This window comes from Saccopteryx bilineata, chromosome 8 (assembly GCF_036850765.1).
Source record: "Saccopteryx bilineata isolate mSacBil1 chromosome 8, mSacBil1_pri_phased_curated, whole genome shotgun sequence".
Classification (NCBI taxonomy): domain Eukaryota; kingdom Metazoa; phylum Chordata; class Mammalia; order Chiroptera; family Emballonuridae; genus Saccopteryx; species Saccopteryx bilineata.
In genome coordinates, this window is record NC_089497.1 from 37,991,367 (window position 1) to 38,017,394 (window position 26,028).

Consider the following 26,028-nt stretch of genomic DNA (forward strand, 5'->3'; position numbering starts at 1 on the left):
GTTTTTCAGATGTGGATGGCCTGCATAGATTCTGAAACGGGGCCTCTTCCTCTGTGCTCAGATCTGAATGCCCCGTGGTGCCCCTTATCAACTGCAGGTGCCTGCGAGGCAGCCCTTTCAAAACGGAATCAATTCTTCTGCCTCTGTACCCGCTCTCACCCCCACCAGTATTTCCTAGTGCCCTTCCTCTTTCGGCTAATGACCCCCCCCCCCCGACCCAGCAGACCGAGTTATCTTCAGAGCAGCATCACTCTCAATCCCTTCCACACAATCAGGGATTAAGCTTTTTGGATTTCTCCACTTAAATATCTTTTAAATTCAAAACTGCACTCGCCTCTAATAACTCCACTTTTTAAAGGCTTTTTATCATTTCTTGATTGAACTAGTTCTATAATCTCCTTTTCTAACTTCTAGTGCAGAGACTTCTCTAGACCAATGTCACAACCACTTTCCACACAATATTATTCCTTTCATTACAATAAGGAAGAGGAGGAGGAAGGGTGGGAAGAGGTGGCATTCTCAAAATTAAATGCATGATTAGAAAGAATCACATAGTCTTTTAGGAAAAAAACCTACTATGCCATGTCCATATATTCTAACATTCCTTTTGTTGTTGTTGTTTTTTGTTTGTTTGTTGTTTTTTAAATTTGATTATATTGTATACCCATCACCCAAAGTCAAATTGTCTTCCATCGCCAATGGTTTTCTTTGTGCCCCTCCTCTCCTCCCACTCCCTCTCTCTATATATCCTAAAATTCTAATTTAATTGTGTGGATTCTAATTTAGGGGTCTGAAATCAGTATTTGTTAGAACTCTCCGAGGGGTCTAATATGCAGTCGAGATTGAGAACCTCTAACCTAGAAGACAGCGCCATTCTGCGGCACCCAGCACACGGAACGGCAGCACCTGGCATAACAGACAAGCAGCTTTCCCGTGGCTGGGCCTCAACTTCCTAAATTCTTCTTCTGAGACATTTTCCAGCCCTCTGATGCCCCCTGTTGCCCTCCTCGACTCAATGTCCAATCTCTATGTTCCAGGTTAATTTTCATGTTCTCATGCCATTGTATAACCCATTTCCTTTGCCTGTAATAATCTTTCCAATTTCCTCCATTTGTTAAATTTCACTCACCCTTCAACTCTCGGTACAAACATTATACATTCTCAGTACATCCCCCAATTCTGCAAGGGAGAATTAGCTGCTTTATCTTCTATGCACTTGCAGTATAATTTCTTTTTAGATGTTTATATCGATGCTATATTCACATGGAACAACATACATTTTTACATCTGTATTTTAAGTCTCTTTACTACTGTCTAATTCACATTCCACTAACAAGTAACCACTGTTGCTATACTTTTGTTTATCTTTCCAGAAATTTGTTTGTACATTGTATACAAACATATACAAGTTAAATTTTCCCCACTCTTTTGAGGGAGGGAAAAATGGTAGTGTATTATACACACAGTCTGCATCTTACTTTTTTACTTAAGGATATACCCCAGAAATCTTTCTCTGTTAGTGCTTAGAACACTGCTTCATCCCCCTTCTCAGTTGCACTGAATTCTAAGGTCTTGCACAACGTTTTATTTAACCAGGTCTGTTAACAGACATTCTCAATATTTTACTATTCACAAAATTTTGCAATGACTTGTCAAACAGGTAATTTTGTAAGCAGGTAATCTCATATTTGTGGGAGTACATTTATATAATCAATATATAAAAGGGAAATTTCTGGGTCAAAAGGTATATACATTTGTAATTTTGATAGACAATTGTCTCCGTCAGGCTTTGTGGTGGCCTAGCATAACCTGTATTGTAGTAAGTGAAATTAAGTCAGACAGCAAAAGACAAGAACTGTATGGTTTCACTCATGTGGCATATATAACAAAAAGCAACAAACAAACAGAGAACCAAACTTAAAAATACAGTCAACAGAACAGCGGTGACCAGAAGAGAAGAGGGAGGGACGAGGGTAAAGGGGGTCAAATACGAGGCGACAGAAAGAAGCCAGAGTCTGGGAGTAAGCACACAAGCGAGGAGTCTCTGAATAGAGGAGGGATGAAGCTAGACCATTAGAAGAAAAGGTCGGAGACAAATGTCAGCTAGTTCTCTGGTGCTGGGTTAGAACCTCCAGGTGTGTCGAGAGACCACCTAGCCTTTGAATTCGGGATCAGAACAATCATGAAGTACAGCCTTTCTACTAAATTCAGAATGTCAAGTTGGGTCCTGAAGATGAGGGGGAGGTAAGGTCTAACAGGATGAGCAGCAGTATTCAAGCTCAGAGGGGAAGGCTTCCGAGGGCTGGGGTTCAGAGGCACAGCTCGGAGGCACAGCTTCCTGAGAAGGTTTTCTGCTGTGGAAGGAAGTCAGAAACCTGTACTTGACCCTGAGCAGACGCAGGAAACAGGTTCCGAGGTGCATCCAGAACACCAGGTTGCCTCTCACCGGTCCTGATTAGCATGTACACTAATTGAAAACTGGTTGTACACACAGTTCAGGTGCTTAAGGATCAAGTAGGTATATTTGCATTGAAACCCAAGTTCATATTCCCTCCATGAAAAATCATTTTTTTTAGGCAACATACCTGAACCTCTTACTTATTTCTCCATCTTTGTGGATGGAACAGAAATGACTGATTGGCACGTGGCAAGACTGACTGCCACTCTCAAAGCTACTTCTCTCCCTCTTGAAGTAAGGATGAGCTCCCTCTGGACTCACATTTCTATGGGCCCTCAGCGGCAGCTACAACCCCCAAAGCAAGCAACAGTGGATGGCATTCCTTGGTCCCAGTCTCCAGGGCAGAACAGGCTGACGTATGAAGTCAGGAGCGAGGGCTAGCCTCTCTTGCCACAGCACACTGCCCTGAAGCACACTGTGTTCTGATGCCCCTCTATCAGGCGTCCCCAAACTACAGCCCGTGGGCCACATGCGGCCCCCTGAGGCCACTTATCCGGCCCCTGCCGCACTTCCGGAAGGGGCACCTCTTTCATTGGTGGTCAGTGAGAGGAGCACTGTATGTGGCGGCCCTCCAACGGTCTGAGGGACAGTGAACTGGCCCCCTGTGTAAAAAGTTTGGGGACCCCTGCAACCACTGCTGCTGTCTGTGGTTTAGTAAGCTAAGAACGTTGTTCTGCCAGATAGTGTGACATCCACTCCTCAAGAGTAAAAAATAAAGATCATAAGAAAATAATATGAACAGGCAATTCAAGTTAAGAAGTTGAACAGCCTTTGTTAAACACTTACTGTGCCCAACAGTGAGCGACGGATGATGGTGGTAGAACACGAGAAAGAGCACGTGGTGCTTGCCTTCGTTGTGAGCAGTTTGTTTAATGCCTCATTTGCTACACTATGAACACAGGGTCCACAAAGTGTGAATATATTACTCATCATCCCTTTTAGAAAAGCAATGCATCACCATAGAGAAACGAGATCTTTGTAGCAAGAGTAACGAAGTAAAATATTTCAAGTACAGTGAGTATGACAGCCTCTTGTTAGACAAAGGTCTTTTTAGATTATGGCAGTTTTTGTAAGGAGGTTGGAAAGTACTCTTCACGAGTAAATATATTTTCTAAGACATCTGCCTGTGTAGTTATACAGAGTTGAAATCTCAGCATCCTACACAATGACGACACATTAAGAAGATTAAATTGTAAATGGGAAATGTGTTCACATTCCTCATTACAAAGCTGTACTCAGGCCATTTCAACTGGAAAACACAGCTAAATGTTCAGCATGTCTTCTTTGCCACACAGTTACTGCTAAAACAACCAGTGTGAGACTTGACGGATTCAACCAGTTTAGTTTTTGTGTCCACATAAGCACTACAAAAGTATAGAATGCTACTGCTGGAATCCTCTTCCAATTGGCATGGAATTTTACAAAGGCTATTCATTTGATGCAAAGACTGTGAACACAACAAAGACAGTCTCTGTACTCCCATCCAAATGCAACACTTCATTTGCACCTGGAGAAGGACGCTTTGGTTTCCAATAACATATGAAAAAGGTTTTCAGTGTAATCTATGTATAGTCGATCAACCCAATCAGATGAAAAATACTTATTTTTGTACCAGCTTGTAAAGTTGTTGTTGTTGTTTTGTTGTTGTTGTTGTTTTTACAGAGACAGAGAGAGAGTCAGAGAGAGGGATAGATAGGGACAGACGGGAACGGAGAGAGATGAGAAGCATCAATCATTAGTTTTTCGTTGTGACACCTTAGTTGTTCATTGATTGCTTTCTCTTACGTGCTTTGACCGCAGGCCTTCAGCAGAATAGAATGAGTAACCCCTTGCTCGAGCCAGTGACCTTGGGTCCAAGCTGGTGAGCTTTGCTCAAACCAGATGAGCCTGCGCTCAAGCTGGCGACTTCGGGGTCTCGAACCTGGGTCCTCCGCATCCCAGTCTGATGCTCCATCCATTGCGCCACTGCCTGGTCAGGCTGTAAAGAATTCTTAATAAATCAAATTCCTTCAATCCTTCACTCTTGTTTGGTAAACACCTATCATGTAAAACTCCGAGCCTAAGTGTTAAGTATGCAAAGATAAATAAAAATGGTTCCTTCCTTCGAAAAGCTTACACAGTCTGATACAGAACATATTAGATAAACAAGGAGCCACGATACCAGGAACAAAGTAAAACATGCTCAAAGAAAGACATGCACCAGGGACAAAAGGAAATGAGAGGAGACTCCATACACGAATGACATTTGTTTCAGATCTTGAAGGACGAGGGGATGAGCAAATGCCACTCGGACAGAATGACAGGAAGGAGGCATCAGAGCAGCACAGGGTGGAGAAAACGCAGCGGCTCAGTGGGAGAGCCCTGCAGAGGGGAGAAACTAGCAGCAGAAAAGTAACTAGTGTCAGGTCAGAGAGGGCCTGGACTTACTGTAGAATTAGAAAGTAATACTTACCAGAAAAGATTAACCCAGAAAAGACCTGGAGAGTGCATTTGCACAAACATATTGATTACATAAACATAGTACCCATAACATTATTTATGTACAAACGAGTAAATGTAGAGGTGTCATTCAGGGAATCAAGTTATCATCTGTCTTGTGGTGATTTAGAGCATCAAGTGGATTTAAAGTGATATTAAAAAACCCTGAGTGACATGCATGTCATACTATGGTTCTTGTGCATGATCACGGCACATTCATCCTTACACAATAAAAGGCAGAACAGAATCTAAATTGTGACTTAAGACTGAGAAAGGGAGAAAAACTGAGGACTGTGAAGTCCTGAATGTCAGAGAAACTGACTTATAATTCTAAGGTTTTAAATTGTTGTCTGGGTTTACTGAAAAACAGAATAACAGTTATCCCAGTTATCCAGATGGTATGCCAACTAGTAGCCGAGTAATTCAAGACAGAGAAAATGGAACTGTTCCATCATTTGGCCAGCAGGTGGCACTTGTCACTCAGTATAGGAAACGGCCTGGGCTGGAAACGCTGGACAGATTCCTCTTCCATTCATTCAGGAAGGAGAAATTATTGCAGAATGGACCATTTCAGAAGCATACCTTATAACGAGGGTCTCAGCTTGCTGACACAGCTTATCAATCACATCTTGAATTTGAGCTCTCCTATTGGGTTTATTAGGGAAAACTTATGTATTTCCCTTAACAATTATGATTTAGAGTACATCAGTTTGTTGTCTTTGTAAATGTTCTCAGGTCCTTTGCATTTATACTTTGAAATTATGAGATCAGTGTTAGAATAAGGCAAAAAAGGAAATAAAATCCAAGTTTGCCACTTAAAGATGTATGCCTTGATTCAACTAATTTAGCTTCTTTGAACTTCACTCGCCTCTCTTTGTTATAATTGAATGTAACCAGCTAAAATGTGGCTGGGGATCTAGCTACTTCATTTTCTCCTAGAGGAACAGATCCAATTACTAGAATACCTCTTTTATCATAACACTTTTCTAACTCACTGTGAGTATTCTCTAACCAGAGCATCCTATGAATGACGCTCCTAGAAGTTAGACTTAGGCATTCTACACACCAGTGGGTGTCTGTGGCTTCTGACTTCTAATACAAATACCATAAGACCACCTTGCCATTCTTCCATCCCTCCAATCACCTAGTCAACTCTTATTTTCTAAATCGGGATGCCTTCTGCCATTAAAGGTGAAACAAGAGAATAAGAAATGGGTGGGGTATGCAAATTTATACCTGGTCTTTAGGTCCGGTCAGTGGCTAAGTGGATGCTGACAGTGGGAAGCGGGAAGACAGAGCAGAAGTAGTCAAACCATAATTGCATGGCATGCATCTAATTATTTCCTGGTATTGACATGCTTGGCTTATTTTTGCAAAAGGGGGCAAGAAGGATGGTGAGGAGTCTCCGTCCTTTGAACTGGAAGGAGCAGGGTTCTATTTGAGTACAGCTAAATTTCTTTGTTTATATTTGAAACAGACTGAATCTACAAACCTGGCTTAACATTTTAGGAAAATAACAACTAATAAGAAAGAAAGATGAAGCAGAATGGATGGCCCAAATCTGTTATTCCATCAGCTACTGTAAAGATCTCTACCTCGCTATTGAATAAAACATCCAATCCTAACAAACAGAAAGGTAATTAAGAGTTTATGATTGGCACTATTTCTTCCAAGGGTCAAGCTTTGGCTTTTATAGGAAAAACAAACAAACAAAAAAAAAACACAACAGATAAAATCAATTCAGAATGTGCTGTATGTCTTCACAGAGCTACATGGGAATGAGAGTGGTAAGCAAAATAAGAAACAGAACAAATGAAGATGTTCCACATTGGAAAGATCTGATTTCACCTAATTGTTTATGAAAATAATTGCAGGCTATATGATACCTTTCTTCACCTCTGACTTGTTATCAAGCCTACAACTAAAGGCTCTAAATCTGTAGAAAGCTGACCTGCTTTTAGGGGGATGAGGAGTGCATAGGAGAATGTTTCCCAAAGTGACTCAGTATTTCCCCCAAAGAAACCCCGAGGCTCCAGGCTAAAAAAGGGAGGAGGATCAGGCTTCTTTTGCTGTGAACCCAGGTGGAAACTGATTTGCATGGCAGAGGTCTTCAGCAAGGTGAGAAAGGAAAGAAAGTGGAAACTGGGATAGAAAGAAAGTTTATCTTCTAAGAGCCCAGGAATACACATAATATAAGGTATTAAATCTATGGGGTCTTAGCTCCCTTTCTGCAAGAGTTTTCTGTTCAGGCCTGACCAGGCGGTGGCGCAGTAGATAGAGCGTTGAACGGGGATGCGAAAGACCCAGGTTCGAAACCCCAAGGTTGCCAGCTCAAGCCTGGGCTCATGTGGTTTGAGCAAGGCTCATCAGCTTGAGCCCAAGGTCGCTGGCTTGATTGAGCAAGGAGCTACTCAGTCTGCTGTAGCCCCACTGTCAAGGCACATATGAGAAAGCAATCAGTGAACAACTAAGGTGCCGCAACAAAGAATTGATGCTTCTCATCTCTTTCCCTTCCTGCCTGTCTCTGTCTCTCTCTCTCTCTCTCTCTCTCTCTCTCACACACACACACACACACACACACAGAGTTTTCTGTTTGAATGAGCATTTTATGTCCTGACATCTAGAGAGGGGATCACACATTTAGACATAGACTTCTGAGCTTCTCAATGTTCTATTTGAGGAAGTTGACATACCATACAACTTAAAATGTGGCATTTGGGTGGTAAATTCATAAAGCAAACGGATCTAATGACTTTATTAGATCAAAAATTAAAATAGTCTGACCAGGTGGTAGCACGGTGGATAGAGTGTCAGACTCGGATGCGGAGGACCCAGGTTTGAAACCCCGAGGTCGCCGGCTTGAGCGTGGGCTCATCCAGCTTGAACAAGAGCTCATCAGTTTGAGTGCAGGGTCACTGGCTTGAGCGTGGGATCAGAGACATGACTCCATGGTCACTAGCTTGAGCCCAGTGGTCACTGGCTTCAAGCCCAAGGTTGCTGGTTTGAGGCCAAAGTCGCTGGCTTGAGCAAGGGGTCACTTGTTGTGCTGCAACCCCTCCCCCAAGTCAAGGTGCATATGAGAAATCAATCAATGAACAACTAAGGTGCCGCAACAAAGAATTGATGCTTCTCATTTCTCTTCCTCCTGTCTGTCCCTATCTGTCCCTTTCTCTGACTCTGTCTCAGTCAAAAAAAAATTTTTTTTAAATAATATTTCTGCATGCCCCCTTTTCCTTCATCTGGAATTGTCATGGTAACCCACATTTACTGATAGTAATATTTTATTTACTGAACTTTCTTAACAGTTCAATATGACTCTGAGTTTCTGTATTAATAGACTGATATTTTTTTAAAAGAACAACTCTTTACCTCAAAAATCCACTCTTAAGGAAGAACCATTATAAAATAAAAAGAATCTAACCTTTGGAGTCATAAATACTGGTGTCCCAGTCTTGACCACGTGACCTGTGACATGCTTGCTAATCTCTACAAGGCTCTGTGTGCATTCATAGAATGGAATGAAACTCCCCTAGTCCTCACCTGCACTGCTGTGTCATTGGATTTAGATATCACATGTATAATATTTTTAAGAACTCTCATCCCTTTCCAGACCCCTGGAGCACTTGTGCTCACCTTAGATCCACAATTAAAAGGTGACCAAAAAAAAAAAAAAAAAAAAGGACAGAAAAGAGGACAGAAAAAAAGAAGCTTCCCCAGAGTAAACCACATTAGTCCATTTGTACTCAAGAAACCAACGGCTGAAGCGTCAGGGTAGATTTTGGACAGAGTTACTAACTGCTTACCTGTGGCTGCTGTTCTGCCAGTCGATCGCGATACCTCTGGACTGATTCCTGAAGTCGCTTATCTTTCTGACTTTTTACCGGTGACACTGTGCTCATGGTGCCGAGGGGGATGGAAGGTAAGCATTCTGTCTGATGACAACTTCACAACCGACAAACACAAGAGACCACAACATCAGGAGAAGACATAAAACTATTACTGTCTGCAAAAGACGATTTACTTCTACAAGGACTTACACTTCTTTATGTCTGATATCCAAAATTTGGATATAAGGGAAGACATTGTCTTGATGATGTTTTAGGTAATACATGACCTTAAATCTCCAATTTCTATGAAAAAGGAGCTTAATGGAAAGAAAAAAAAGCTTACTAGAAAACATGAAAAGTAGTATAAGTAGTCTCTATTTCCCAGAATGAGAAACTGTTCATTATTTACTAAATGCTTCATTTATCTTGCATTATCACCAAATGAGGCCTTTTGTAAAAATGTTTTTTGATAATTGAAGCTTATCTTATCATGCTAAACATTTTTCTCCCCAAGACATTAGGGACAGAAATCTGTATGTCTGTTCACAATACACTGAATAATTCTGCTTCTGAAACATGGGTCTTTTGTATGACTCAGAGTAACTGTGCAGACCGATAACTATTGTGATGTAATGTGCTCACTGATAGCTTTGGGAGTGTAGTAAAGTTCTTCTTCAAATAATTTCGCCCCCCTGTTCAAACTGCCCCGCCCCCTTGCCCTGCTGCAACATCCTTCTCTCCCTGCCATCGTCAGTGTATCTGCTTCTGGTGATCACCCTGCTCCCCAACCTTACCGATGTGCCGTTTCTCATCACTGGTGGGTTAACACATGTATTATATCATCAAGTAGAGCTGGGTGTAAATGAATGAGGGCTTCTCTAGTTATGACTACAAAAAATAGTAATGACTTTTGAGACATGATTTGGAAGGTTTGAGGGCTTTCCCCTACTTTCGGTTTTCTGACTATGTTCTGTGAGCTGAGTTAGCCAACCCGTTGAAAACTTGAGAGATTCTCTAGTTCACCTTGGTGTCAGGCGTGGCAAGAATAAGAGGTTCAACTCCCACTGGGCGTGGTTTTGATTCATGCCTGGGGATGTGCGGTTAACGTTGAAATGTTAGGGTCAATTCCTAGAGCCGGCTTTAAACTGGTTTTTCTATTAAGTAGGCACCAAAAGGAGGCAGAAGGGACAAAATAAATGTGCTTTAGGCTAGGAGAGGGAGAAGGAGATTGAGGATGGAGATAGGGCCTTCTCCCGTCTGGAACAGTGCAGGAAAAGTTTAGCAGATTATACCTACAATTTCTCTGGTTTGGGGAGCTGCAGCTTTTATTTTTCTTGCCCCCACCAACAGAGAAGAACTAAAATCAAATTCAAGAACTACTGCGAAAAACAACAACTTAATTCCACCTACATAAGAAATTTGTTACTATTGTTATTTTCAAAAAAAGTGGTTTATAAACAAATTGGGGGACATCTAACTTTTGCTCACAAAAATGAGGGGATATTTTCTTGCTTCCTATTCATTTTGAAATGTCTCCTAAGTTTTGTGAGCAGTGTATACACATAGCTGCCGCGGCGTTGAGAAGCGGATGTCGATGGGGCGGTACCTGTAAGAATTCTATCTCATGGAAGAAGCTCAGGCAGCATAAAGTGTTTATTGAGAAAAGAGAAAGCACAAGTATTTTATTAAAGCGTGATCCATTCGTCGTCAAAGATTTTTGGAAACAAACTAAATTTTAACGTACAATTCAATCCATAGATATTTTTTAAATCCTTTTAAGAATTCAGTCTTTTTCTGATTCAGATAACTGATAGCCATCATTTTTACTCTGCTGGTGATCCCTATTTTTAACGCAGATAAATACACACCATGAGTGGAATGGATGTGTACCGCTGTCTATTGCTTGGGTTACTGTGACAAATATGTATAACCTCCCTCCGTACTTAAAGTGGGAAACAAAAAGAGGCTTCCATGGTCTGAAAAAAATAATAATAACTTTCCTGGGCCTGAGTCACCAACTTTGATACTACTATTTGTAAAATAGTGTATTCTGTCACCATAAAAGTACCAGGGTGGAATTAGGCTCTCTAGATCAGGGGTCTCAAACTTGTGGCCCGCGGACCGCATGCAGCCCGCCGAACAATTTTGTGCGGCCCGCAGACTAATCCACAAAGTTCAAAATATTTTGGATAAAATTAAGTAAGCCTAGGGGCCTACTTGTATTTTTCATTTCTCTAGCATCCTAGGTAGATATTAGCTTAGTTAACAGCAGTTGTGATGTGAACTACAGTTTCTGGTCATTTTGTGACACTGAGTAAACTGCATGTACGATTGTGCTTGTTGTACTGATTTTTTTTTTGTTTTCAACTGCAGTGAGAAAAGTGTTGCGTAACAGTTGCCTTTTGTAGACCTAGTGCGGCCCGCCGAACGGCTGTGATCTTGCTCTGTGGCCCACATGCTGAGTTGAGTTTGAGACCCCTGCTCTAGATGGACAGGATGCCTTCAGAGAGTGGGTGTGGTAAGGAGGAAATGGTACAGGTTTTGCCTCAAAATGCTCGGCTTTAAGTTTTAGCTCTGAGGAGGCATCCTGGGCAATCACTGGACCTCTCTTCCCGTCACTGTTTTCTCTCCTGAGAAGCAGAGAAAGTTCATAGGATTATTGTAAAGATGAAAGGAGGTGATGTAAGTAATTGCTATGTAAAAGAGAGCTACTATTATGTTTCCTACCCAAGTTCTGGTTACACACATTGTTTATTCAAATGTTGTTCACTGGCATTAACCCTGCAGACAGTTGGCAATTAACAACTGGCAATAACTATCTTTTCTATGAATATAGACAATGCCACCCTTATCCCATTACTCTGTCCTTCCACTCATCAAATGTTGCCTAATATATAACTGTACTCCACTTCTCATCATTCAACACACCCTCTTTATGTGATTCTATCCCAATCCAGTGACACATAGATCCAAGTTTTTTCTAATAATAATCTATTTCAAGGACTGAGCGAAGTCATCAGCTCAATTTCTCTTCCCCTGGAAATCACCACATTTACTTGCTGTCAATGATCTCCCATAAAGTAAGTGTCAACCCTTATGTAGCTGCCTCTGTAATCAGGAATTTTTCTTTTTTTTTACATCTCCCACATATCTCTTGATGTCATTTTAAGCATACCTTTGTCATAATCTTTTCAGTGGAAATAAAATACAGAACCAGGGACTTAAGAAGAAATTATAAAAAGACTTTTGCATTTTAAGGTCCGTGAGGTCTCGGTGGACGTAGCTAAATTTATCTTGCCTGTTGTCACCAGTGGCCCTGCTCTATGTGTAAAAGGGACAGTTACTGCAGTTTGAAATGATGCTCTGTGATAGCATAACCACTTTTCAAGGAGAAGAGGGTAAGAGTATAAGGAATGGTCATTTGGAGATAACGGAAGCTGTAGATCCACTTCCGTGGGTCCGATAATGACTAAGACTGATCTAAGAGGTCATAGAGGTATATGATTAGATCTATGGAGACGGGGCCAAAATCCTCATGGATTGTTACCTTGCAGGGGCCCCCCAGTGATCGGGCACATAGCGGACTGACCTTACCTTACAAGGAATTCAGCTAGACCCAGAAAAGAATCAAAAGATGCTGTTATTACATCCCATTCTACATGATAAGAAGCTGAGTTAAAAAGGGACTGGGCATGTGTCCAAGGACTCACAGCTAATAGAGTTAGGACTCACACCCAGGCAGTCTGGCTCCAGATTCTGAACTCTAAAACTCTGTTCTATGCTGTATAAAAAGTTCTTAGCTCACAATAAGTGATCAATATTATTATTATTATTTTTTTTTTTTTTTGAGGATTGAAGGTCTGGGTCAATTTTATTTACATGTTCCTTTCCTTTTTTTTTTTTTTAAGTGAGAGGAGGAGAGAAAGTGAGACAGATTCCCACAAGCACCTCTACCGGGACCCAGCCTGCAACATCCCCCCCTAAACACCACCCCCCCTCGGACTGGGGCTGATGCAACTGAGCTATACTCAGGACTAGGGGATGACATTCAAACCAACTGGGCCACTGGCTATAGGAGGGGAAGAGAGAGAGAAGGGGGAGAGAGAGGCCTAGAAAGCAGATAGTCGCTTCTCGTGTGTGACCTAACTGGAAATCAAACCTGGGCTTTCCGTACGCTGGGCTGACACTCTACCCACTTGAGCTAACCACCCAGGGCCTATTTACATTTTTCATCCGCAGATCTTTCCACACAGAAATTGAAAAAAAACAGCAACAGAGAACTTGCATTAAATGACACTTCTATAAAAATAATGACACCGAATGAAAACATGATATATCTGACTGTTAACACTAGACTAAGCCAACACTTGATTCTTTTTCAGGAGCTATGTAAGTCCCAAGTCAAGTCTGAAATCAGCGTACGAAGCCAAAGACCTCAGCGAGTGGCCTCATGCACAGGTTTCCTAACCCCCGTCTGGGCTTGGCTTCTCACTTCTCCAGCATGAAAACATGGGACTGGGTCAGTGTTTCCTTTGTAAGAGTGCTCCCCGGGCTCTTGGCTTTCTGCGGAGCAGGGAACGGAAAGGGAAGTGGGTCGATACCTCTGGGCCCCGGATTCCCAAACTTCCATTTTTTTCTATTTTTTCTATTTTGGGTCTGATGCTAATTTTATTTGGGATGAAACAAACAAACAAACAAACAAACAAACAAACAAACAAACAGGTTCTGTTGCAAACCACAAAAGGGAGACTGAAAACCCCCTGGCTATGTGAAATCTCAGAGCCCTGTCATTGCTGACATTTTTACTTAGTTTCTAAATATTATTAACCCGGGGACCCCAGGCACAATAGGATTTTAGTAGCAGTTTCTGAATGTTTTCTTCTTTAAAATTTTGTTGTTGTTTTTTTGTTTTTCAAGCCTGGATAAAAGATAATCCAACAAGAGCTATTACCTGAATGTCTATACTAGCAATATTGATTGACTTATCCAGGCCAAAGGACTTACAGCCAACTCTATGGGAAAGCAATACTTGAGTTAGGGGTACCTATATCAAAGGAGTCTGCTAATTCTTCTCCCTCCCCCCAGAAAAAGCATGTAAGTCTAAAAGGGCTTCTAATAACACTGACATTCATCAATATTTAATCGGTCTTTTTCCTGTTTTGGTCTTAATTTCTTCCTCCAAGAGCACAAAGCAATGAAATCAATATATGACTTAAACAGAAAAAGCCCATGGTCTAACAGGTTAGTCCCTCTGGAGACCCCCTCTGGGTAGAACTGTATGAGACGGTGCTATGTTGTGTGAAAATGAAAAAAAAAGAACTGAAAGGCAGAGCTAAACACGGCCGCAGATTTCCACCAGCGAGAGCAGAGAGCTGTACACCCCAACATCTGCAAATCATTACACCCAGGGCTCTTCTTTTTGGATAGAAAAGCACCTTTCTATCCAATGAAATACCTTTCCACAGGTAGCGAGGTGCTAAAGAGTTGTAGGGGACGACAGCTACGAAGCCAAAATGTATCTAGAGCTGACCTTTTTCAGTTTCACACACACATACTCTGGGAATTAAAAATGGATAAAGAATGTTTGAAAACTATCAAAACCTACCTGTTTTCCAAGAGGTTAGGATTTTTAGCACAAACCCACATGTCAGCAAGTTCTTCACCCTGAATATCTGTAGAAGGAGGCAGGACTCTCCATTTAAGGCAAAGATCTGTTCATCAAAGCAAATCACACACAAGAAAAACCATAATCAGAAGGGAATTCATCACAGAAAGATGTCAGGTTGTGTATAGTAAAAGTTGTGAGGTATGTTTCAAGCCAAAGGCAAGTGAATCTTTGATCACATACCATTTTACTTGATGGCAAACTAGTCTAGGATTCTATGAGCTACCTTAGGACACTACCAATAATTTATAATTATCATTGCCTAAGTTCTTTCCACTTGTTTTCTTCTATTTTCAGCACCCAAAAACATTTTTTTAGGTGACAGGAGGGGAGATAGTGAGGCAGACTCCCACATGATCCTCGACTGGGATCTACCCAACAACCCCATCATGGGTTGATGCTTGAGTATCTAGCTATTTTTAGCACCTGAGGCTGATGCATTCCAACAGAGCTATCCTCGGTGCCCAGGGCCACAATCGAACCAATCAAGCTACTGGCTGGGGGGCGGGGAGGGGGGAGAAGGGGAAGTGGGACAGAAGGAGAAGAGGTGGGGGAGAAACAGATGGTTACTTCTCCTGTATGTCCTGACCAGAAATCGAACCCAAGATGTCCATACACTGAGCCAACTCTCTGTCCACTGAGCCATCTGCCAGGGCCCCCAAATCATTTTAAATAATAGATCCATCTCCACCTCTTCTTAAACCACATGAAGACTTCTAGTGACTTAACTTTCCCATTTTATTTGACTTCTTTGACCATTTCTTCCTTTCAGTCCCTCCTTGCTTTTAGGACCAAGGCATTCCACTCTCTCCAGGTTATTTTTAACTTTAATTCTGAATTCCTTTCAGACACACTGCTAATGGCTCTTAAGTCAACACTTCTCTCTGTTCATTTAAGATAGAGGCAGCTTGCACAGTGGCTAAGATCCTGAGTAGCTGCACCACTTACTATGTCTATGATCTTGGACAAATTACATCTCTATTTTTCAGTATCATCAAATGTAAAAAGAGATTAAGATTAGTATTTAACTAAAAATGTTACTGAGAATTAAAATACATAATAATAATGATAAAATCTAACATTGCCAGATGTTACTTATGGTGACTGATTTTATATCAACTTGACTGGGCCATGAGGTGCCCAGATAGTTGGTCAAACACTATTCTGAGTGTGTCTGTGAGAATATTTTCAATGAGATTAACTTTTTCTTTTTCTTTCTCTCTCTCTCTTTCTTTTTTTTTTCTAGCAAGAGAGAGATAGATAGTCAGACAGATAGGGTCAGACAGACAAGAAGGGAGAGAGATGAGAAGCATGAACTCGTAGTTACGTCATTTTAGTTTTTCATTGATTGCTTCTCAGATGTGCCTGTACAGGTGGGCTCAGGCCCAGCCAGTGACCTTTGGGCTTAAGCTAGCAATCCCAGGACCATGTCGATAATCCCATGCTCAAGTTGGTGACCCTGCTCTCAAGCTGGCGAGCCTGCAGTGAAGCCAGATGAGCCCACGCTCAAGCCAGCGACCTTCTAGTTTCAAACCTGGGACCTCAGTATCCTAGGTCAATGCTCTATCCACTGTGCCACCACAGGCTAAATTAACATTTGAATTGGTAAACTGAATAAATCAGATTATCCTCCCTCAGGTGAATGGGCCTTATCCATTCCTTAAATAGAACACCACCAATAAAAAAGGCTGACTCTTTTGAGAGTAAAAAGGAACTTCCTTTTCCTGACTGTCTAGAGCTGGGATATTAGCTTTTTTCTGCTTTCAGACTCAAATTAAAACATCAGTTATGGTCTTGGCTGGTGGCTCAGTGAGCAAAGTGTTGGCCTGGCATATGGACATCCCAGGTTCGATTTGAGGTCAGGGTACACAGGAGAAGCAACCATCTGCAACTCCCCCCCTCTAGCCTCCCCTTCTCTCCCTCTTCTCCTCTTGCAGCCAGTGGCTCGATTGGTTCGGGCACGGCCCTGGGCACTGAGGATAGCTCCCTTGGAGCACATCAGCCTCAAGTACTAAAAATGCTTGGTACTCAAGCATAATCCCCAGATGGGGTTGCCAAAGTGGATCCTGGTCGGGTAGAATGTGGGAGTATGCCTCACTATCTTGCCTTGTCTCATCTAAAGCAGAAAAACAAACAAAATACCATCAGTTCTTCCTGAGTATTGAGCCTGTCAACATTCAGACTGGAACTGTATTGATGGGTTTCTTGGTTCTCAAGCCTTCAGACTTAAAATGGAATTAAACCAATGGCTCTCCTTGGTCTCCAGCTTGCTGACTGAAAATCTTAGGACTTGTTAGCCTTCATAATCATGTGAGCAAATTCTCTACAATTAATATCTATCTATCATATATACATATACACACACATATCTAGACAGACAGACTACATTCTATTGGTTCTGTTTCTCTGAAGAAAATATAAATAGTAATCTCACGTCATAAGAAAATTGAGGCTTAGAGAAATTAAGGAACTTGCCCAATTTCATATAGCTCCATAACACTAGAGATTAGATTCTGGCAGTACCTTGCACACATCTGACCAGTCAGGTCCTCTTTGGACCACCCCAAGCTCAAGGTTAAGCAGGTGTTTGCTTGGCACTGTATAAATAACTACAACTTTTTTACACATAATTATGTGCTTTATTTGTTTGCTTAGCTCTCTCACTGGACACCAGATTCCTTGCAGATAGTAGAGTGTCTTTAATGCTCTAACCTTTTGTATAGTGGTTAGAAGGTATATTAGAGGAACACAATAAGTGCACAATTCTTCAATGATGTTATTCTCCTACTCAGTAATGTCTACTGACTCTGCATTACTTATCGAAGGATAAACTCCCTATCCTGCCATTGAAAGCCCTCTAACACATTTATTCAACTTGATATTTTTCTTTTATTATTTATTCATCATTGATTTACTCAGTAGTCAATTACTAAGTACCAACTATTTATTTAACACAATACAAGGTATTAAAAATAAGATGACTATTTCTATTATTCTACTCCCAAAATTTTAGCTGAATGTACACCTGATATTAACACATATCTCCTGCTACATGTCTATCAAAATTCTATTTTAAAGATAATAGCAAAGACCACCTCTGTCATGAAACCTTACCTCAACTTTCTCCTCTTCCCCCTTTGTTGGGCAAATGAGTTTGTAAAATTTGTATTTCCTGATTTTGCTCACTTCTATTGTTAAAAACGGCGCTGCCCACATGAATGGCCGTCGCCCAGGTGATATGGCTAATTATGTTTCTCCTTGGGAAGGGGCTTGGTTATGCTAATGTGTGCTGGAGGAGGGATTGTCCTGCCAAAAAGTTTTAAAAGGAGGAGCTAGGAGGCCATTTTGGAGGAGACCAGGTTGTTGCAGGGCAGAGAGGCCACATGGTGGATGGAGAAAAAGCAGCCAAAATGGAGGCGTGCTGAAGGGGAACAGAGGTAAGGGGCTTGTTAAGCTCTGCTGAATTGGTGAGGGCCTTTGGTTCTAGGAAAACTCTGATGAGTCAGTGGCTTTGGGAGCCTTGAATGGAAAGGTAAGTGTTTTCCCGCTGTGTGTATTTACTCATTTGCCGGGTGTAAGCTAGAATTTTTTTTTTTTTTTTTTTGGTATTTTTCGGAAGTTGGAAACAGGGAGGCAGTCAGACAGACTCCTGCATGCGCCCGACCGGGATTCACCCAGCATGCCCACCAGGGGGTGATGCTCTGCCCATCTGGGGCATCGCTTTGTTGCAACCAGAGCCATTCTAGCGCCTGAGGCAGAGGCCATAGAGCCATCCTCAGTGCCCGGGGCAACTTTGCTCCAATGGAGCCTTGACTGCGGGAGGGTAAGAGAGAGACAGAGAGGAAGGAGAGGGGGAGGGGTGGAGAACAGATGGGCACTTCCCCTGTGTGCCCTGGCTGGGAATCAAACCCGGGACTCCTGCATGCCAGGCTGATGATCTACCACTGAGCCAACTAGCCAGGGCCTTAGAATTAAAGATAATGGCCCACCAGTTCTTGGCTCTGTTGTTTCATTACAATCTATCCAAATCAAATGTGAACCTGCATGTGCCAGGTGTTGGTTGTAATGGCTGCAGCTACTGGCTTTACACCCTTGAAACCTCAAAGAATGCTGTGCCTTTTTATATCATTTATCTGAATTTCGTCTCTACTATAATTATTTTCGGGCTTATTTTAACCTCTCTCCTATACCCTAACCTCACTGAAAATAAGAATCAGGTCTTAACCACCGCCTTTGTCTCCCTCATGTCCCATTTCTTAAAACAATGACTTGCATTTGTAGAAAATCATTACATGATTGCTAATTAGAATGGAACTCAACACTCACCACACTGAATGATGAATGGGATGGACAGTGCTTGTCTCCTTTGATACTGAATAGAATCTACAGACCTCTCCATGTCCTTGTCATTCTGGCATCCAAATTCATTCCAAAACAATGATAGATTTCTATTACCTTAAAAATGCAAAGCAGGTAAAGAATAATGAAAGAAAATTAACAAGATTAAGATAAGCAAAGGAAAGTTTAGCTATAAACACATGTATATACAGTATTATCCCAGCATTGTAAAAACTAATTCACAGAAATAAAAGATTAAAGTATTAATGTTGGTTTTCTCTGAGTATGGGTGAAATTTTTTTCTGCTTTATACTTTATTACATTCTCCAACCTGTATATAGTAAATACAATATCTTTACAATAAAACTAAACACCATAGCAGCCATATATGCAATAAAACACACTGACATTTAACATTTTTTTCTTAAGTACTTCCAGGAGGGATGGTACTGAATAAACTTAAAGGCTACCCTTAAGACTATCGATAGAAACATTTATCATCCTGTCTCACAGCCAGAGTTTCTGGTTCTCTCTTTTACCAGTCTTTATTGATTATGCCCCACCCTCACACCAGATTCTCTACTTCCTCCTTCTTTAAAAACAGCACTTCTCATGAAGGACCATCCGGCAATTGTACTGCTAGAAAACTTCCCTACAAATATGTCAAACAATGGCCATTTATATATTATTTGAAAAAAAAAAGAAAGGCAGCAACATAAAAGCCTAGAATACAAAATGAATAAATTCCATTTCCAAACAAGGAAACTTTTAAAACAGAGAATTATAGCTAAATTCATTTTTTAAATTTTTTAGTGAGAAGAGGGGAGGCACAGATAGAATCCCACACCCCAACCAGATCCACCTGGCAAGCCCACTAGGGACAATGTTCTACCCATCTGGGGCATTGTTCCATTGCAACTGGAGCCATTTTTTTAGCACCTGAAGTGGAGGTCGTGAAGCCATCCCCACTGCCCAGGGCCAACTCGCTCTAATTGAACCTTGGTAGGAGGAGAGAAAGAGAGAGGGAGAGAGAGAAGCAAAGGGGGAGGAGTAGAGAAGCAGAGGCACTTCTCCTGTGTGCCCTGACCAGGAATTGAACCCGGGACATCCACACACCAGACCGACATTCTACCACTGACCCAACTGGCCAGGGCCTAGCCCTAGCTAAATATATTGCTGTGTCAAAATATCAAAGACAGAGTTTTAATTTTTTAGAAAGATGTAAAACAGCATATCTAGTACTATCAAATTTTGTGATTTATAAAAAGCATATACACATAAAATTATTTTTGCATTTTTCCGAAGTTAGAAGCGGGGAGGCAGTCAAACAAACTCCTGCATGTGCCCAACCGGGATCCACCAGGCATGCCCACCAGAGGGTGATGCTCTGCCCATCTGGGGCATTGCTTCATTGCAGCTGGAGCCATTCTAGCACCTGAGGTGGAGGCCATTAAGCCATCCTCAGCGCCCAGGCCAACTTTGCTCCAATGGAGCTTTGGCTGCGGGAAAGGAAGGGAGAGAGAGAGAGAGGAAGGAGAGGGGGAAGGGTAGAGAAGCAGATGGTCACTTCTCCTGTGTGTCCTGACTGGGAATCAAACCCGGACTTCCACACGCTGAGCCAACTTGCCAGGGCTTACACATAAGATAAAAGACTTTTAATAGTCAATACCACCGGAGAAAAAGACAGGTTGAAAGAAAGATGGGGAGACACTTTTACTTCATTTTTTTCTTTCTAAATGTGCATGTATTAAAAATACATAGAAAAAGAATTTATATTTACCATTCTGTCCAATATATTGTAGTAACCACTAGCTACATGTGGCTATTCAGCAATTAAAATGTGGCCAATAGAGAACATTTCATCAACACACAAAGTTCAAAAAGTGAGGTTCCGAAATATAAACCTTGTAATAACAAGCATTGGAGAGGCTGTGGAGAGAAAAGAACCCTCATACACTGCTGGTGGGAATGTAAACTGGTACAGCCACTATGGAAGAAAGTATGGTGGTTCCTCAAAAAAATTAAGAGTAAAACTACCATATGACCCAGAAATCCCTCTACTGGGTATCTGCCCCCAAAACTCAAAAACACTGACATATGCACCCCCATGTTCATCATAACATTATTCGCAGTGGCCAAGACTTGAAAACAGCCACAGCGTTCTTCAATAGAGGATTGGATATAGAAGATGTGGTACCTGTATACAATGGAATACTACTCAGCCATAAGAAACGATGATATATTGCCATTTATGACAACACGGACAGACCTGGAGAATGTTAACCTGAGTGACATAAGTCAGAAAAAGCTAAGAACTATATGATTTCACATATAGGCGAGATATAAAACTGAGACTTATGGACACAGGTAAAAGTGAAGTGATTATGAGGGGTAGGGGGATATAAGGGACAGAGTGGGGGGAAAGGAGTAAAGAGGGACAAATATAAGGTGATGGAAAATGATCTGGCTTTGAGTGATGGGTACACAACATAATGAACAGTTCAAATGCTATAGAGATGTTTACCTGAAATCTATGGACTCTTATTGATCAATATCACCCCTTTAAATATAATTTTTTAAAATACAATGAAAAGAAAAAGAGAAATAGAGGTATAAGTAGGAATAAAACATATTTTCTGCGTCAAAAAAATTTAAAATATAAACCTTGGAAACAAAATATATATATGAAATAGGATCAGCCATACATCAATCTTAACATATGACTGCATAATTTGAATGAAATACAAACAAACATCCTTATACCTTACCAATCCTGTTCAAATATAGAGTCAGAATGTTAGGGTTAGGGTTAGGGTTAGGGTTAGGGTTAGGGTTAGAACAGTAGGGCAGGGACTCTGCCTTCGGAAGAGGACCCACGATTGGGCTGGGCTGAGAGCTGCCTTCACAAACTCCCAGGTTTCCCACTTCATCTCTTCACAAGACACCTAACAGCTCTCAACCTCAAATCTCCCTTGTAGATTCTCCTTTTTGAGTTTTTCTCAACTCAAGACTTTCATGTTTTTGCACTTTGCTCAGCATTTGGTCTTGGCCCGACCCAGGCCCTATTTCTTTGCTGCACATCAAATCCTGATACACTCTTTGGTGTCTAGACAAGGTTCATGAAGACTTTTCCTCTGATCTCCACCTGCACTACTCAGTTCTCACTAAGTTAAGTGGTGCTGTAGGTTAAAATCAAGTGGCTTCAAGTGCTGTCTCTGGCACTCAGTAGTTGTATAATTGTGGGAAACCACTAAAATTTTGTTATTCATACAATGAGTGTTTCCAACAGCCTGCCTAACAGGTGTTATCATAAAGAATAAATGTGAAGACACGTTAAAAACTGTAAAACTCCGCAGAAATTTAAGTTGTTTCTGCATCGCGTTTGTCTTCTCTCGAAATGCTACCCCCCCCCCCGAGACTGTGCCTTTCAAAGGAGGCCTGTGCTTTGTAACTACGCATGCCTTCAGCACAGAGCTCAGCATCGTGCACCTAAGAAACCCTCATAAACTAGTGCTGCTATTCTTGACAAAATACCTCATTAGTGTGTTGTTGGGGATAAAACAAAGCTGCAATAATGTCCCTCTCTGAAGACATTAACTAAACACAGTTAACACAACACAGATAACTTCTAAAACAAGTATCAACCATAATTCCGACACAAACATTTAAGAGTGGTAAAACTACTAGGATATTAGAAACATAAGCACACACTCCTCAAAGGTATAATGATACATGCTCTGTGATCACACCACTCTCATAATGCTTACACATGACATTTTAGTTTACTTTGTGCCTACTTCCCCTTTTGGAAAGAGAAATCCTTGAAGAGAGTGGTGATGTTTAGGACCTTGTTTTCAGTAGCTGACACACAGAGCTTAATGTTTACTTACAGGACTACATAATACTAAGGAATTACTGGCTATCAAAGGCAGAAATTAGAACATCCACTCCCCCAAACACCTAATGACAAGGCCTGATGGAAGCTATTATAGTATACAAGGTAAGTATCAGGACAAAGAAATAAAGTTTTTACTCGAGATCAGAAATGGGTCTTACTAAACTGCCAATAAACCTTTACTTTTTGTCTTAAGGAAGAAGCTAATCCATCAGGCACAACTTGCAGTTGTGCTTATGGTGTTATTAAAACAAATGTCCATGGAGTGAACCCTGAAGACTAAGTAGATGCTTCAGCAAGCAGATAAGTAAGCTGGCCAGACACAAGGCAGTGGGAGAAAATATTCATGTCAGTTTCTACTTTCTTTCATGTGTTACTCAGCCTGCAGAAAAAATAATTCCTCCCATACAAGGGAACCTGCCATTAGGCTATCAGTGCATTTCTGGCAGAAACTTGCAGGTCAAGAGAGGGTAGGATGATATAATCAATGAGTTGATAGAGAAAAAAATGACAACCAAATACACTTAATCAGGAAAAGCTATCTTTTAGAAATGGAGAGATAAAGTGTTTTCCAAACAAACAAAAGCTCTGGGACTTCATTACCACTAGATCTGCCTTACAAGAAATGCTAAAGTGAGTTCTCCAAACTGAAATGAAAGGACAATACTTAGTAACCTGAAAACTCAAAAATATGAATCTCATTGTTACATAAAGGTAACTTCATACATAGTCAAATTCAGAATATTCTAATAACATGATGGTGGTGTATAAATCACTTTAATATAAAAGTAAAAAGACAGAGATACTAAAATAAGTATAGTTACAATAATTTCTTAATGTATACACAAAATAAAAACATGTAAACTGTGAAATAAAAAGACTACAATGTGGTGAAAGAGAATAAAAAGGTAAAGTTTTTGTATGAAAGGTAAATTGTTTTCTTTAAAACAGAATGTTATAAGATGTTTTATGTAAGCCTCATGGTAACCAAAGTAAACTTATCATAGGTATACAATAGAGAAAGAGAAAGAATAACATTATCGCGACAAAGCATAACACTATATATATCAAAATATATTACAAAGGAAAACTACAAGAGGAAGAAAGAAACAAAGGAACTGTAAAACACCCAGAAAACAGTAAGATGACAATTGTAAGTCCTTATCTATCAAAAATTACTTTAATGTAAATGAATTAAATTCTCCAATAAAAAGACAAAGTGTCTGATAGATAAAAAACAAGACTGAACTATATGCTGTCTACAAAAGATTCACTTCAGTTCATATATAAGCTCAAAGGAAAGATATGGAAAAAGATACTTCATGCAAATGGAAACCAAGAGCTATATTTACATAAGACAAAATATACTTCAAATCAAAAACTGTAACAGAAAACAAAGATAACTATTGATATATAATGAAAAAGAATCAATTCATCAAGAGGATAACAAAATGTAAATAACAATTGTAAATATATGTGCAACCAATATCACAGCAACTAAAAATATGAAGCAAATATAAACAGAACTAAGGCAGAAATATACAGCAATGCAGTAATAGTAGGGGACTTCATTGTCTCATTTTCAATAATGGATATATCCATCCACTAAGAAAATCAAAAGTGCATACTGGACTCGAACCATCTTTAGATCAAATGAACCTAACAAACATACATCCAATAGCAGCAGAATATACATTCTTCTAAAATGCACATAGAACATTTTTCAGGATAGATCATAGGACTATCACAAAACAAATCTTAACAAATTTACAAAGATTGAAATATCAAGTATCTTTTCTGACAATTTGGTATAAAACTAGAAATTAAAAATAAGAGAAAAGCTGGAAAATTCACAAATATGTGAAAATTAACATACTGCTGAACAATCAATGGCTCAAGGAAAAAAATCAAAAGAAAATATTAAAAACATATTGTGATAACAGAGAATGAAAACAGCATACCAAAATTTATTAGATATAATTAAAGCAGTTCTAAGAGGGAAGTTGACAGTAATAAATATCTACATAAAGAAACAAAAAAGACCTCAAATAAACAATGTAACTTTACACTGCAAGAAACTATAATTATATAATAAGAAAAACAAAGCAAGTCCAAAGTTAGCAGAAGGAAGAAATTAACAAAGATAAAAGCAGAAATAAATGAAATTTAAAAAAAAATAACAGAAAACTACAATGAAACTAAGAGCTCCTTTGTGAAAAGATAAAGAAAACTGAAAAACCCTTAAATAGATAACTAGGAAAAAAAAGAATGAAATCTACATAAAATCAGAAGAGGAAACTGATACCACAAAATACAATAAATCACAAGACATTACTATGAACAATTAAGTGCCCTCCAAATTATATAACCTACAAGAATATGGGTAAGTTTCTAGAAATATATGAAATTCCAAAAACTGAATTATGAAGTAAAAAAATCTGAAAATCCTGTAACTAGTAAGGAGACCAAATCAGTCATTTAAAATCTCCCAACAAAGAAAATCCCAGGACCAGATGGTTTCACTGGTGAATCCTACTGAACATTAAAAAAGAATTAATGCTATCCTGTTCAAACTCTACGAAAAAAAAATATAAAACTCACTTTACAAGGTCAGCATTACCTTAATACCAAATTCAGATAAAAAAATGTACAAGCTATATATCACTAATGAACATAGGTGTAAAAATCCTAAAATATATATACGTATATCAAACTCAAAAGCATAGTAAAAGGATCATACACCATAATCAAGTGGGATTTATCCCTGGACACAAGTGTGGTTCAGTATACACAAATAAACATGATATACCATATTAATGGAATAAAAGATAAAAATCATATCATTATCTTAACAAGCGCTGAAAGAATATTTGACAAAACTGAACATGAACATCCTTTCATGATAAAAATTCAAAGTATCAAAGAAATGCACTTCAACATAATAAAGGTTATATTTAGCAAGCCCACAGCTAACATCATACTTAATGGCAAAAAGTTAAAAGCTTTTCTTCAAGATCAAAAGCAAGACAAGAATGTCCATTCTTCTAATTAACACAGTACTGAAAGACCTAGCCTGAGCAATTAGGTATGAAAAAGAAAGGAAGGGCTTCAGAAAAAAAGAGTACTACTTTACTGCTTGCAGATAACATTATATAGGGAAAACCTAAAGATTCCACCAAAATCTTATCAATGCAGTCAGTCAGTAAAGTTGCATGTTACAAAATCAACATACAAAAATAAGTTACATTTTATATGCTAACAAACTATCTCAAAGAGAAATAAGAGAGCAATCTTATGAAATAGAATAAAACGTGTAGGATTAAATGTATCCAAGTAGGTGACAGACGTCTACACTGAAAACAGTAAG

The 26,028-nt window shown here is 39.9% G+C and overlaps 1 protein-coding gene across 1 annotated transcript in view; it reads right to left on the minus strand.

Annotated features, from left to right (window-relative positions):
* Window positions 1-26,028, minus strand: part of MORC1 (MORC family CW-type zinc finger 1) — a 194,412-nt gene that overhangs the window by 59,248 nt on the left and 109,136 nt on the right. Inside the window, exons 15-17 of the mRNA XM_066241204.1 lie at window positions 18,755-18,883; window positions 14,369-14,474; window positions 8,740-8,878 (exon numbers count right to left, since the gene is read on the minus strand). Of these exons, the coding sequence (XP_066097301.1) occupies window positions 8,740-8,878; window positions 14,369-14,474; window positions 18,755-18,883 (374 nt within the window). The remainder of the gene's footprint in view (window positions 1-8,739; window positions 8,879-14,368; window positions 14,475-18,754; window positions 18,884-26,028) is intronic.